The sequence below is a fragment of the Aulonocara sp. 'chitande type north' Nkhata Bay genome, linkage group LG4, assembly GCF_057382095.1.
Source record: "Aulonocara sp. 'chitande type north' Nkhata Bay isolate Kocher_YH1m ecotype deep benthic linkage group LG4, A_spYH_male_GT1.1, whole genome shotgun sequence".
Lineage (NCBI taxonomy): Eukaryota > Metazoa > Chordata > Actinopteri > Cichliformes > Cichlidae > Aulonocara > Aulonocara sp. 'chitande type north' Nkhata Bay.
Window position 1 is genome coordinate 2,158,473 of NC_141347.1, and position 13,757 is coordinate 2,172,229.

The following is a 13,757-nucleotide window of genomic DNA, read 5'->3' on the forward strand; positions in this document are numbered from 1 at the left end:
TCCCGAACCAAACTATTTAAAGCGGTATTTCCTTTAATTGTTGCTCCAGTTTTGGATATAATGAATTTATTTTTAGAAAATGGATACGTACCATAGGATTTTAAGGTTGCTGTAATTAAACCTCTATTTAAGAAACCCTCTTTTAATCAAGACAACTTAATGAACTATAGACCTATATCTAATCTTCCCTTCATATCTAAAATTCTTGAGGTAATAGTTGCCAATCAGGTGTGTTAGCACTTAAACAATAACGACCTGTTTGAAGAGTTTCAATCTGGCTTTAGAGCTCATCATAGCACTGAAACAGCTCTGGTGAAAGTTACTAATGATATTCTCATGGCCTCAGATAATGGACTGGTGACCATTCTGGTTCTACTGGACCTCAGTGCTGTTTTTGACACATTCAATCACAATATTCTCATAGAAAGGTTTGAAAATGTTGCAGGGATCAAAGGAACAGCACTAGGCTGGTTTAAATCTTACTTGTCCAACAGACTCAAGGTTTGTTTACGTAAATGATAAATCCTCTTCAACCTCTATGGTTACTTGTGGCGTACACCACAGGGTTCTGTACTTGGACTGATCCTTTTTACTATATATATGTTCCCTATTGGTAAAATCATTAGACAGCATGGGATAAATTTCCATAGCTATGCACACCTAAATCCTGATGAACCTAATCAGTTATAAAGATTACGGGCATGCTTGGAAGACATAAAAACCTGGATGTCTTCAAACTTCCTCCTTTTGAATTCCGACAAGACAGAAGTTGTCTTTGGACCAGAAGCTCAGAAAAACAAATTACTTGGTCAGTCCCTTCATCTGGATGGCATTAAATTAGCCTCCAGTAATAAAGCAAAGAACCTCTGTGTTATTTTTTGACAAAGACATGTCATTTAGATCTGACATGAAAGAGGTTTCTAGGGTCTCCTCCTTCCACCTCCGTAATATTGCTAAAATTAGAAACATCCCATCCAGGAGTGATGCTGAAAAACTAGTTGATGCCTTTGTTACTTCAAGGCTGCATTACTATAACTCTTAACTATCAGGAAGTCCACATAATGCAACTAAAAGTCTTCAGCTGATCCAAAATGCTGCAGCCAGGGTTCTGATGAATATCAAAAGAACAGATGACATCTCCTCCCGTGTTTTAAATGCACTTTAGAACAGCACGCAGCAACACTACATATGAGCGAGCGGAGGGAGGCATGGGGTCTTCACAGAGCCCCACTCTCTGCCAGCCGTCAGGGCGGGGGGGGCTGAAGGTGGAATTGGCCATCTGATCGAGGCCTGGGTTGCAGCGGCCCCCTGCCACTGCGGAGCCGGGGACGGTCTGCTTGATTTCCACCTCAGGTAGGAGGGCAACATCTGGGTCTGGGTATGAGTTCCCCCTCCGGGGCAAGAATACCTGGACCTGGGATGTAGAGAATGTTTGGGGAGTGTGATTGTGTGTACAGTGTCCATTTGTCTGTGTCCACGTTGGGTGAGGGCCGAGTGTTTGTGGTTGTGTGTATGAGGGTGGGAAGGTATGTTTGTGTCTGCCGTACACATCACCACAAACAACACCACAAGCAGAGCACAAGTTTTTAAGCCAGCGTGGTGTGATTATAGATGCCGTGCAGGTGGGTCCATCTCACATGCAGCGGCATCGCAGAACACGCCCCACCACATACCCTCTTCCCCCGACTAAGACCGAGGAGCCACCTCCCCCCCCCCTCCATGAGCAAGCGAGGGAATAGGCCTGGAGCATCAGCGCCCCAGCCCAGCCACGGGGAAGTGACTACCTGGGCGTTCGCCTGTAGATCTAGCGGCGCTGGTGACGAGGTGGTTCCAGGGACCGCCCACGCTTCCAGCGGCACCCCCATCCCGCTAGCGCACCAGCCTGTGGCTCACCTGAGCCGGTCGTTCCCTCGCGCTGTCCAACAATTACAATAATTATACGGTTGCTGTAACAGATTGTAGATACAATGCAGGTGAGTCCATCTCACCTGCAGCAGCATCCCAGACCAGCCACAATAATAAAGATTTTTCTATTTCATTATAAACTTTGTCCTAATTATGTCATGAGTTTTTACTATTTAAAAAGAAAAAGAAAGCATCACAAAAACACTTAAGGTCATGAAAATTAATTGTATTGCTGCAATACTTAAATATCTGTGGTCTAATCTATTTTTATTCACCAATCTCATTGTAGCAATGATATGCCTTTTTGGTCCAAGTTAATTATTTGAATTTTAAAACTCTTTTAGCCAAATAACTTTGAAGTTGTTACTAAAACTCATCATCCCCATTTACTACTTTTGTTTCATTCTTTAAAAATTTAGAAGCATAAATATCAGTCTTTTGGAAAAATTACATTTTATACAGTATTATTAAGTCTACATATTCCAAGTGAGTTATGTCAGAATGCACTAGAGCAATTTAACTCTATTACATCATAGCATTCTATTTGCAAGAATCCCAGTGTTAATCCACTGTTCTTGGCCAATGATATCCACTCCTCAGCACTATGGGGGTGCTAATGTACATCTACGCTGGTTGCCAACCACCATGAACATTTAAAGAGCAGAAGAAGAAGAAGAGGACACTAAAGAGTTCAGGTGCACGACATGAGGATTTAATGAGACAGCTTTTATCTTACTGCTTTCGTGGAAGATCAGGTGAGAACCATACAAATTCCCTTACACATGATGTTTATATAAATATATTCATCCAATAAAGCAAAGTAATATAGGTTATTATATTACGTTCGGATACACCAAAGCATCTAATTTTTGACAGTTTAGCTAGCCAGCATGCTAGTAGCAAAAGTTTGACATTCTGTTGCTGTTGGTTTGATTAATTTTGGTTTTAGCATCACAAAACTTGTGGTTTTAAAACTAGTGAGATCTGTTTTCAGAAAATATTTTACAAATGAAACAAAAACTGTAGGACAAATATGCTTATTGTTCAACCATACTAAATCATTATTTTAATTTATAACTTTAAGAAATATAAAAGGTTAAGGAAATGTGGATATGAAAATTAACTCATTAAGATTTGCAGTAACCTTAGACCAAATAAAATATACGAAACAGAACTTCCACAGGTAGGGCATGCAGCCTCTGACACACAGTGATACAAGATAGGAGGAACTGTTGGGAAACACAGATATTTGGAACCTTTAGGGGAGCTCTCCCCAACATAAATAGATTTTTCGATCTGTTTATTTCTATGTCTACATACATTTTGTAGTATAATGTGTTATTTCTAAAGTCATTAATACCTGATCTTTGCAGGGGATGGCGGCAACAAGGCCACGGAGAGCTAAAATAAATCCCATACAAGATGCTAGGTATTACTGCTCCTTAGGTGAAGACAAGGCAGGATTTGATGTGAGGTATATTGATTCATTTAAAGGTGAGTTGATTCCAAAGAATGCAGTCAGCTTCTCAAAATAGAAATTTTTATGTTTTTTGTAGTTTTTTTGTAGCATACCATGCATGAGAAAATTAATAATCACGAATATAATTATACTTGTTTTATTATTATTATTATATTTCTATTTTTTCCTTGTCTTTCCCCAAGGAATTATGAACATGTTACATGTTCCAAAATAAATAATACAATATAATCAAATAAAAAACATATTTAAAAACAAGAAGGATTTTAATTAAATGGTTTATAGTTTATTGCCCAATTTGTTTTTGATGTGTGTCTTTAGGTCGCGGTGTGTTCAGCTGTCGGTCATTTCAAAAGGGAGATTTTCTTTTTGAGTACAGAGGACAAATCATAACTAAAGAGGAACAAGAAAACCAAATGAAACTTTACCATGATGCACTCAAGGTTTTCATATTTGATTTCAAGTTCAATGGAAAACAGTTATGGTATGTAACTGCTTTGATAAAGGATAAAATACATGAGGTTTACAAATTATAATATTCAAATAATATTTTGAATTGAATATTAAAATGTTATTCAGACGTTCTACAACCTAATATACTTAATGACTTTCTTTACAGAGTGTAATTGTTATTGTATACTTTTTTAGTGTTGATGCTACCAGAGAGGACGGCTCACTTGGCAGACTTGTAAATGACGATAATGTGAATCCAAACAGTAAAATGACAGTTACCAGAGTGGATGGAAGGCCCCATCTCTGTTTGTTTGCAATCAAAGATATTGGTCCAGGAGAAGAAATCACCTATAACTATGGTGATTCCAACTGGCCATGGAGAAGCAAGGTATAATGTAAATAGTACAGTATAAGTATAAATAGTATTAAATGAATAAAGGCTATACTGAAAAGTATGCATACACACACGGGTCCTGTGTAATACTCAACTGGACAGGTCCAGACATTAGGAGGACTGTATTCATCTTGGCTAGACCCAAAGACTGCCATTCATTATTCATGCTTCTTCCTTAGAAATCCAACATGGTGGCATCTCAGGCTGTGGATGAGATTGCAGCCAGTTCCTCTCCTAACGACGCAACAAAGGTAAATTGGAGTTTCAGTGTCAGATTGTTTTAGTTGTAGACTGAGGTGCTAGTTATTAGGCAGTATTGAGGTATGTGGGTCCTTGGTTATCTTGACCAAGTAAGATGCACGCATTAGGAGGACTGAGATTTGAAACAGGAAGTATAAACAACTGAGTTCTACCTACAAGTGCGCCCACACACACGGGTCCTGTGTATTACTCAACTGGACAGGTCCAGACATTAGGAGGACTGTATTCATCTTGGCTAGACCCAAAGACTGCCATTCATTATTCACGCTTCTTCCTTAGAAATCCAACATGGTGCCATCTCAGGCTGTGGATGAGAATGCAGCCAGTTCCTCTCCTAACGACGCAACAAAGGTAAATTGGAGTTTCAGTGTCAGATTGTTTTAGTTGTAGACTGAGGTGCTAGTTATTAGGCAGTATTGAGGTATGTGGGTCCTTGGTTATCTTGACCAAGTAAGATGCACGCATTAGGAGGACTGAGATTTGAAACAAGAAGTATGAAACCCCAACCCTAAATCTGGTTTGCATAAAGACGTAGTTCTCGGCTTGGTTGAAATGAACTCTGATGTAGTTAGATCGCATATTTGAATTTCAGCTGATCAAGGAGCAAGAATGAAGCTTACTATAGGAAGGAGCATGTAAATACAACTGAAACAATCGCTAAACTCTTTCCTGTTAATGCTAAGCACATTTATGTAACATTGTTGTGTAAAGGCCATCCGTTATGTCTTGATGGATTCATGACTTCATGATTTAATTATACTTTTTTACACTCCCAGTCAAAACTTTGGACACATCTTCTCATTTCAGAAAGAACAAATTGTAAGTCTAATCTTTTTTGGGTGTTGTGGGTCCACAATGAATTTTCTTTTCATTGTGGTTTTGTAATATATACCATAATATAAAACCTAGAAGAACAAATTGTTTTGAAAATTGATCTATATACAGCAGGTATTTTTCCCTTTAAATTTTGCATTGCAAAAGTTACAAAAATTGATTTAATAGTTTTAGTAACACTTGAACCTGTTTTTTTTTTTTTTTTTTTTTTTCTTCCGTCCTTAACTCCTTTTTAAAGAGGAACCAAAACAACTATTTGGTTGTGATATTTTACATCACAAAAGTATGAATTTTGTTTTTGATTACACTGTTTTTTTTTTTGTTTTTTTTTACCAAACAGGACTGCGATCATGATCTAGTCCCTGACGAAATGTCAAGTTTAGAAAAATGTTTTGCATGTGGAGGACCTTTTTCGCCTCTGAAATGGAGTGGTGTGAGATGTGAAGGTAATTATTTAATTATGGAAGGTTGGGTACATTAGAATATCTTAAATATGATCCATAAGGAACACTATAAAAACTAATCCATAAGTGATATATGTTCATAATGAACCTTTTACATCTGCACTTTTTACATATTTACTTACCATGTCATTATTAAAGCTGCTATACCCAATTTGCAAAAACAAGTTAGCTTAACATATTTTTTTTTCATGTTCATAACAACATTTTAACAAAGCATAGCTATAAATGTTGTTTGGAGATTAAAGAAAAAAAAATGAAGTGGTTCTGTTGCATTTGTCTAAAACCATCAGCCAATAACATGGCTCAGTCCAGAAAAACGATAGAACAGTCTTTCCTGACTCCTTAAATTCTACATTAACATGGCTCCACCACACTATGCACTGGCCTGTTTAGCAGCAAAGCACACCAGGGGGTGTGGCCTATGGATAATATCCAATGGGAGGGGGGAGCCTTCTTGACTGTGTTTATGCTTCCATCTAGCCTGTTTTTTTAAATTGGGGAAAGCGGCTTTAACTACCTTTCTTTTATTAACTTAATTTTTCTCTGTCTAGTTTGCTACCAGTCCTGGCACAAAAGATGTTATGTTAGCCACAAGGTGAACCTCACTGAACCTCTTCCAGAGGTAAGTGTTTTTGCAGAATTCTTCTCAGTAAAATATGTAAGGTAAACAAAGTCTTACTTTGTGTTTTTGATTGTTATTAGGTCTTTAGTGAAGATAGTTCAAGTGAGGGGGCTTCATCAGAAGAGGAATATGTGCCAGATTCTATAGCTGACTCAGACAGCTCATGGGACAACAAATCAGAGCCTTTAAATATAAGTTGCAAACAAGTACAGAACTCTGAGATCTCCAGCAGTCAATCTGCTTGCAAAACGAAAAGACCTCGCCTAGAAAGTTTTTTAGAGAGAGTAGGACAAAGAATTTCAGAAGATGCCGAATCAATATCTGAAGATGGAATTGGCACAAGACAGCTCGACGTATCAGGGGTTATTGCCACAGCAGAAAAGTCTGATGCTGAAGGCATTGTTGATGACTCTAATACTACGGCTGAAGATTCCTTAAAAACATCCTCCTCACTAAGAAACAAAACATACTGCTACATTTGTGGAAAACTACAGACAAAGTTTACACGTCATTTAAAAACTCATGAGAAATCACATGCAGATGTTGCTCGAGTTTTAAGTCTTCCCAAGAAGTCCAAAGACCGTTTGAAAATGCTTTCTAAGCTGCGAAACAAAGGAAACCACAGACATAACTCGGAGGTCATCGCAAGTGGGATTGGATCATTAAAAACCAGACGCACATCAAAAAAACCCTACAAAGGAAAAGACTATATTCACTGCATTTATTGCGAGGCATTATATCTTAAAAGAGATCTTTGGAGACATGTTCGTAAATGTTCTTCAAAACCAGTGGAGGCCAATTCAGAGGGGGGACGAAAAAAGGTCTTGTCCCTGGCCTGTATGAGTGAGTCAGCTCTGTGTCAGCAAGTTTCCCCCGGTGTTTGGAAGATATTAGCTGTCATGAAAGATGATGAAATAACTTCTACTGTGCGAAGTGACTTCTCTATTCTTCAGCTTGCTCAATCATTCTTTAACAAACATGGGAAAGATCCCACCAAATTTGACTACATTCGCCAGACACTCCGAGAATGTGGAAGACTTCTGCTCACACTTCGGAAAGAATGCTCAATACACACTTTTGAGGATGCTGTAAGACCTGCAAATTTCAATGTGGTTATCAAAGCTGTTAAGAAGGTGTGTGGGTATGATGAAGAAAAGAACTGCTACTCGACTCCAAGCCTTGCTTTAAAGTTGGGACACTCACTGCAGAAAGTCTGTGATATTATACATTGCAGAGCACTGATGGCAGAAGACAGTGCACTGATAAAGTCAACCCAGAGTTTCAAAACCCTTTATGCTACAAAGTGGTCAGAACTCATCTCCCATACTGCATTAACCACACTAAACGAGCGGCACTTCAACAAGCCTTCCACACTTCCTTTCACAGAAGATGTTCAGCGTCTTCATAGACATCTGGAGAAGACTACAGAACAAGCACTGAAGGACTTGGAAGAGCATAGTTCACCAAAATCATACAGTGAACTTTGTAAAGCTACCATGGCAAATGTAATACTATTTAACAGGAGAAGAGGGGGAGAAATTTCAAAGATGACACTGAATGGCTTCCAGGAGAGAGACACTAGTACCCTGCACAAGGATGTTGCAATTGGACTGACAAAATTTGAACTTTACCTTTGTCAACACTTCAGTCGTGTAGAATTGAGGGGTAAACGAGGACGCAAGGTTGCAGTGCTACTTTCACCAGACATGGTGAATGCCATAACACGGCTGACAGAGAAAAGACAAGACTGTGGTGTTCTGGCAGAAAACATATTCCTGTTTGCCAGACCTCATTGTCTGACTCCCTACAGAGGACAGGACTGTTTGAGGATTTATGCGACTGAATGTGGGGCTGAAAACCCTGAACACCTACGTTCAACGCAGTTGCGCAAACATGTCGCAACTTTGTCTCAGATCTTAAACCTCAAGAATCACGAGTTAGACCAAGTTGCCAACTTCCTAGGTCATGATATTCGTGTTCATCGCGAATATTATAGACTTCCAGAGGCTACTACCCAGCTTGCCAAAATATCCAAACTACTGATTGCCATGGAGAAAGGGTCTCTCAAAAGCCTTCAAGGCAAAACACTTGAAGAGATTGAAATCGAAGGTAAAGTGGTGTTAAGGTTAAGAATTATACACGTTCATTAAGACAATCTTTTATTTTGTTAGATAACCTACAGTTGACAGATTCAAGTGAAGAAAGTGAGGTCGGAGCGGAGCGTGAGGAGGTCGGAGCGGAGCGTGAGGAGGTCGGAGCGGAGCGTGAGGAGGTCGGAGCGGAGCGTGAGGAGGTCGGAGCGGAGCGTGAGGAGGTCGGAGCGGAGCGTGAGGAGGTCGGAGCGGAGCGTGAGGAGGTCGGAGCGGAGCGTGAGGTCAATGAAGGAAATCTTGTATATCCACAGATTGGTAAGTACAATGTGATTAGTCTCAACTTTGTTCAATTTATGAAATCACATGACTAATAGACTTTATTACAGATTCTATAGATACTAGAATGATGAAGAAAGTTGTCAAGGAACCTCCAGGTATGTGTTTGTCATCATTTATTGAAGCTTTTACCTTTGTAACTACTTCCTAGACACTTTTGCTATCTTTGCTATCTTTATGTAAAAAAAAAAAAGATAATTCATTACTATCATTTTTCCAGTGATTGTTACCTTTGTCCAAATGGTAATTTAAAGAAAGTCAAGGATCTTTCTAAAGACCAGCTCAACAGAATAGAAAGGTCAGTTTTGGAGGATGGTCAGGTAGGAAATGCTAGTTTGAACAGGTGATTTTGAGCTGTGATTTAAAGTTCTAGAGAGAATCTAATGAGCAGAGGAAGTTCCAGAGGGTGCAATTAGCAGTGGCAAAGGATTGTACCCTCAGATTTATGATTTTGATGATGGGGGTAAGGAGGTTAGTGTTAGCAGTGTTGTGGGAGAGTGACAGTAAAGACAATCCCTCAGGGTGGCGGGGGCGAGGTTGTTGAAGGCTTAGGAGTTTGCACTCAATACTATAGTCAGTGTGCAGCCAGTAATGTTCTTTTTAGGATGTGGTGATATAGTCTCTAGAGTGAGTGCAGTAGAGTAAGGGGGCAGCAGAGTTCTTAATAGATTGCAGTTCTTGGAGGTGAGTTTGGGGAAAGCAAAGATGCTGGGATTCTTTTTGAGGGTGGAGAGAATGGATAGGATTAGGAAGAACAATATCATTGGGACTGCACATGTTGGAAAAAATGTCTACATTGTTCTACATTGGCCAGGTTGAGGTTGTGTTGGGCATGTGCAAACAAGGGACAGTGAGGAAGGTTTGTTGAAGGATGTTAGAAAGGAAGCTGCCCTGCAGGAGACAGAAGGAGATGAGATTAATCAAGAGAGATGAAAATAGTTGGTGTGTGGAGGGCTGATCTACTACTCTTTATTTACCTGGTTTGCGCTTCTGAAGTATTCCCTCTACGCTCTCATCCTCTTTCTACAGTAAATCAGTGGTGAGTGGAAAGTTGACCAGTCACCGGAGTAGTGATGGGTCGTTCGCGAACGAAATGGCTCTTAGAGCTGGTTCTTTGAAGTGAACGATGCGAGCCGGCTCCTTATTGGGAGCCGTGGATTTTTTTTTTTTACTTTCTCTTGCCCTCTCTCTCACTTTTTTCGCTGCACGTCAGCCTTGTGTTTGCGCTGAGTAGAGACGGGAGGGGCGCAAACAGAGCCTTGCGTTTGCACCCCTCCCGCCTCTGAGCAGAGGGAGGAGCTAGGGGCGGTAGTTACACTCGCAACAGCAGTAGCACACGAAAAGAGCAGCAGGGAGAGAGAGAGAAAGAGAGCCGGGAGCAACAACAAGAGACAATGTCGTCACATTAGAAAGGTGGAGTAAAGAAAATGAGTGACACCAAGAAAAGAAGCAAAATCTAGAACCATTTAAATTTTACTGACAATACATAGGCAGAGTGTAGAGTCTGCAAGAAAAGGATATCATATAGAGCCGGTGCACGGGCACCTGAAAACTGTCCACTCATCAGTGCGATGGGAAGATAAAACACAGTGAATTAAGTGTGATATAAGTGAAGCTGCCAGTGTGTCTACCCACTGAGCTGAGCACTGGGCACTTGGTATTTTTAAATTTAAAGTTTAAATTTTAAAAGTTAAATTGTAAATGGTAGGTTTTTGTATTTTATAATTTATTTTTTAAATTTTATTTGGAGTGAATAAATAAAAGCAGATTTATATAATGAACATATATACATAGAAAACACGTTTTTAAACATTAGTAATTCATTTTGTGCATAATTTTATATTGTTGTTAATAATAAATGAATGAAAGCAACAAAATAACCTGAAGAGCCGGTTCGGGAGCCGAAAGAGCCGGCTCTTTTTAGTGAGCCGAGCCGAGAGAGCCGGATCTCTAAAAAGAGCCGGAAATCCCATCACTACACCGGAGTCTTGTTTGGAGAAAAATTCAGCCTTGTATCTTTTAATATCAGCTGTAATAGCTCTAGCCATATTCCACATTCACATGTGTCACCTTAAACTAAAAGTCATAGTTGCGACTCTGGATTTATCTTAGAAACCATATTCAAGATTTCAAGGTCCATTAGTTGCTTGACCACATTCAGGAGCATTTGACATTACATTATAAGAGATTTAATACAACAAATATATGCTTACTGTTTTGTTTTGTTTTTCAGCACAAAGTAAAAATGGAGCGGGTAAGGTCATTGAACCCAACAGAATACTAAACAAGGAGATGAAGCCAAGCAGTAAGAAGAAAACAAATAAACAATCTGGTAAATGGTGACATGCATACAAAAGTCACTTAAGCACAAATGTAAACTTCATGCATTTTTGAACCCAGTTATCCACACCACCCAAGCCAGTATGGTGACTATGCTCATCTTTCTGCCAGGGACCGTACCATAATTCTACAACTTGGTTAGACAATTATATTAACCTACTTGGTAAGGTAAAACATAAATCACATTCAATGTGGAACAATACCTTGTATTAAGTAATGGGATAAATGTTTAAATTACTTTCCCTATGCCTGTTTTAATCTGTAATACATTTAAATACTTATCATTTTCAAAACAGCAATGCACCAAAACAATTAATAAACAAAGCAATGAGAACATATTATGATTTGGGTTTTTAATTTTGAGGATTCCTCAACCATTGGGCTTCTACATTATCTCCATACTCTGAACATCATCTTATTCCCATAGGCAGAATCTGGATAATATTGGAAAATTTGGGCTGGTTTGGCTAATTGTGGGCTGTAACCTGAACGTCTTGAAGAAAATTATGTTCACTGAAAAAACCTGAAGGCCCACCTCATGGTCAGGCAGGGTCCACCCTTGTTTTTAAATAAACATTTGAGTCAGACAGTTATATATGAAATGTTTGAGTATATGTTATACATTTCAAATTATTACAATATCATGCTATACATGTTTTTTGTTGTATAACGGTGTGTGGAATAAAATGCTCTCCATCCATAGTGATTTGCCATAGCTATTTATTGGAATTCTGACTTAATGTGGGCTACCTTTCAGAATTTTACATTTAAATAAATGTATTCATCCATTGTAATAAGTATTTAAACAGTCAGCATTACAGGATTTATACCAAAGAAACACTGTTACAACAAATTCACCTTAAAGGGGACATATTATGCAAAACCCACTTTTTTTTGTTGCTTTTGTATGTATATTTGGTTATGAATTGCCTCCCGACTCCTTAAGTGTAGGTTTTCAACAACTAAAAAAGGAGCTCTTTTAGGTCCCAGGTAGTGTATTTTGCACAATCCAGCATAATCACAGCCTCAGCACCTGTCCTCGTGGACAATGCAAAGGCCGTCTTTGGGCTGTGTAGACTAAACACTAACTGTTCTTAGCAGGGCTGTAAAACTAGTGTGTGCAGAACTCAATTCTTCGGCTTATTTGAAGGAAGCCGATTATCGCCATTATATTTTTGCATCCTACAACCATGTCAACTCACACAATTGAGCATAATACGTCCCCTTTAATTTAAAAATTGTTTAAAAAGTAGTTTTTTTACATTTATTTTTTTCTGCTTCTAGCTTCTCTGGAAAATGCAAGGAGGGTCAAAAAGCATCCTTGGTCTCCCACGGAGGTTGCTGCGATAATGAAGTATTTTGGCGAACATATCAAAAAAGGAAAACTGGCCACTATTATCGAATGCCAGCAATGCAAAACTGCAGAAGATCCTGCTCTGGCTGGTCGTTCTATTCAAAACATCAGAGATTTTGTGAGGAATCGGGGCGTGTCGTTGAAGAAAAAAGAAAATCCTATGTAGAGGAGTCTACATAACTCCAAAGTACTTCTTGGAGGAGTTACAAAAGATATTTTGTATGTTTTGGTTTCTCATTTATTTATTTTAGAATTTTACTATTAGAAGATTGGTAAATTCATTTTGTTGACACTGTTTTAGTGCATCTGATCTAAGAGGACATATAATTTTATATTGCCAGTTATTTTCATTTCTGTTAACAAAACAATCCTGTTTTTGTAAAATGCACTCAATTTGTTCCTTTTATTCACCTGTTGCCCTTTTAATACACACAAAATACATGTTTGTGTATGTGTATGGCCTTTGTCCTGTTAATAAAGTTAGCCCTGACAATTACTGTTCATGTCAGGGGGAGGAGCCAAGTTACCTAATTAGTGTTGTCCTCTTATTACACCATGTTGTCAGGTTCTTATATTTTGAGTTCTGGTGTGTTTTTCACAATTTTAAAGTGAGATTTGTGTTGTACAACTCAAATGGGATTTTTAAAGATGCACTTCATCTATCTAGCACAAGCGGAAAGGGGGGTCCGTTTAGTGTTGCAAAAATCTTGTTTGAAAAAATTGTCCTTCCAATTCACCTTTACCAGTGTGTGTCTGTGTGTGTGTGTGTCTGTGTGTGTGTGTGTGTCTGTGTGTGTGTGTGTCTGTGTGTGTGTGTGTGTGTGTGTATATATATATATATATATATATATATATATATATATATATATATATATATATATATATATATATATATATATGTATATATATATATACACACACACACACACACACACACACACACACACACACACACACATATATATATATACACACACACACGTATATGTGTGTGTGTTTCTTTTAGAATGTTTGAGTATGTAATGAGAATAAATTTATAAAATGAATATTCCTTGCTTGATTGATATGCTATATGTATGTTTTAAACATCAAATAAAGATTTCTTTCAGATGTTACATGTGAATGTGTTTTCTTAGAAATATATGAAGGGTTAAATTTATATTTTTTTGAATGATTTTAAATAAATTTAAATTGTATTTTGAAATATATTTTATTAATATATTT

At 38.3% G+C, this 13,757-nt stretch overlaps 1 protein-coding gene across 1 annotated transcript; it reads left to right on the forward strand.

Moving 5' to 3' along the window:
• Nucleotides 1-1,583: 1,583 nt before the first annotated feature.
• Nucleotides 1,584-13,324, forward strand: LOC147331714 (uncharacterized). The gene is made up of 13 exons (XM_086287908.1): nucleotides 1,584-2,660; nucleotides 3,279-3,399; nucleotides 3,704-3,866; nucleotides 4,031-4,223; nucleotides 4,409-4,480; nucleotides 4,770-4,841; nucleotides 5,665-5,770; nucleotides 6,340-6,410; nucleotides 6,491-8,519; nucleotides 8,582-8,818; nucleotides 8,890-8,937; nucleotides 11,073-11,171; nucleotides 12,464-13,324. The coding sequence occupies exons 2-13, from the start codon at nucleotides 3,282-3,284 to the stop codon at nucleotides 12,697-12,699; spliced, it is 3,444 nt and encodes a 1,147-aa protein (XP_086144034.1). The 5' UTR covers nucleotides 1,584-2,660; nucleotides 3,279-3,281; the 3' UTR covers nucleotides 12,700-13,324.
• The last annotated feature ends 433 nt before the right edge of the window (nucleotides 13,325-13,757 follow it).

Coding starts and splice junctions, on each gene's coding strand:
- LOC147331714 (XM_086287908.1), top strand. CDS start 3,282: ATGGCGGCAACAAGGCCACGGAGAGCTAAAATAAATCCCATACAAGAT. Junction 5,771..6,339: donor GAGTGGTGTGAGATGTGAAG/GTAATTATTTAA, acceptor TTCTCTGTCTAG/TTTGCTACCAGTCCTGGCAC. Junction 8,819..8,889: donor TCTTGTATATCCACAGATTG/GTAAGTACAATG, acceptor ACTTTATTACAG/ATTCTATAGATACTAGAATG.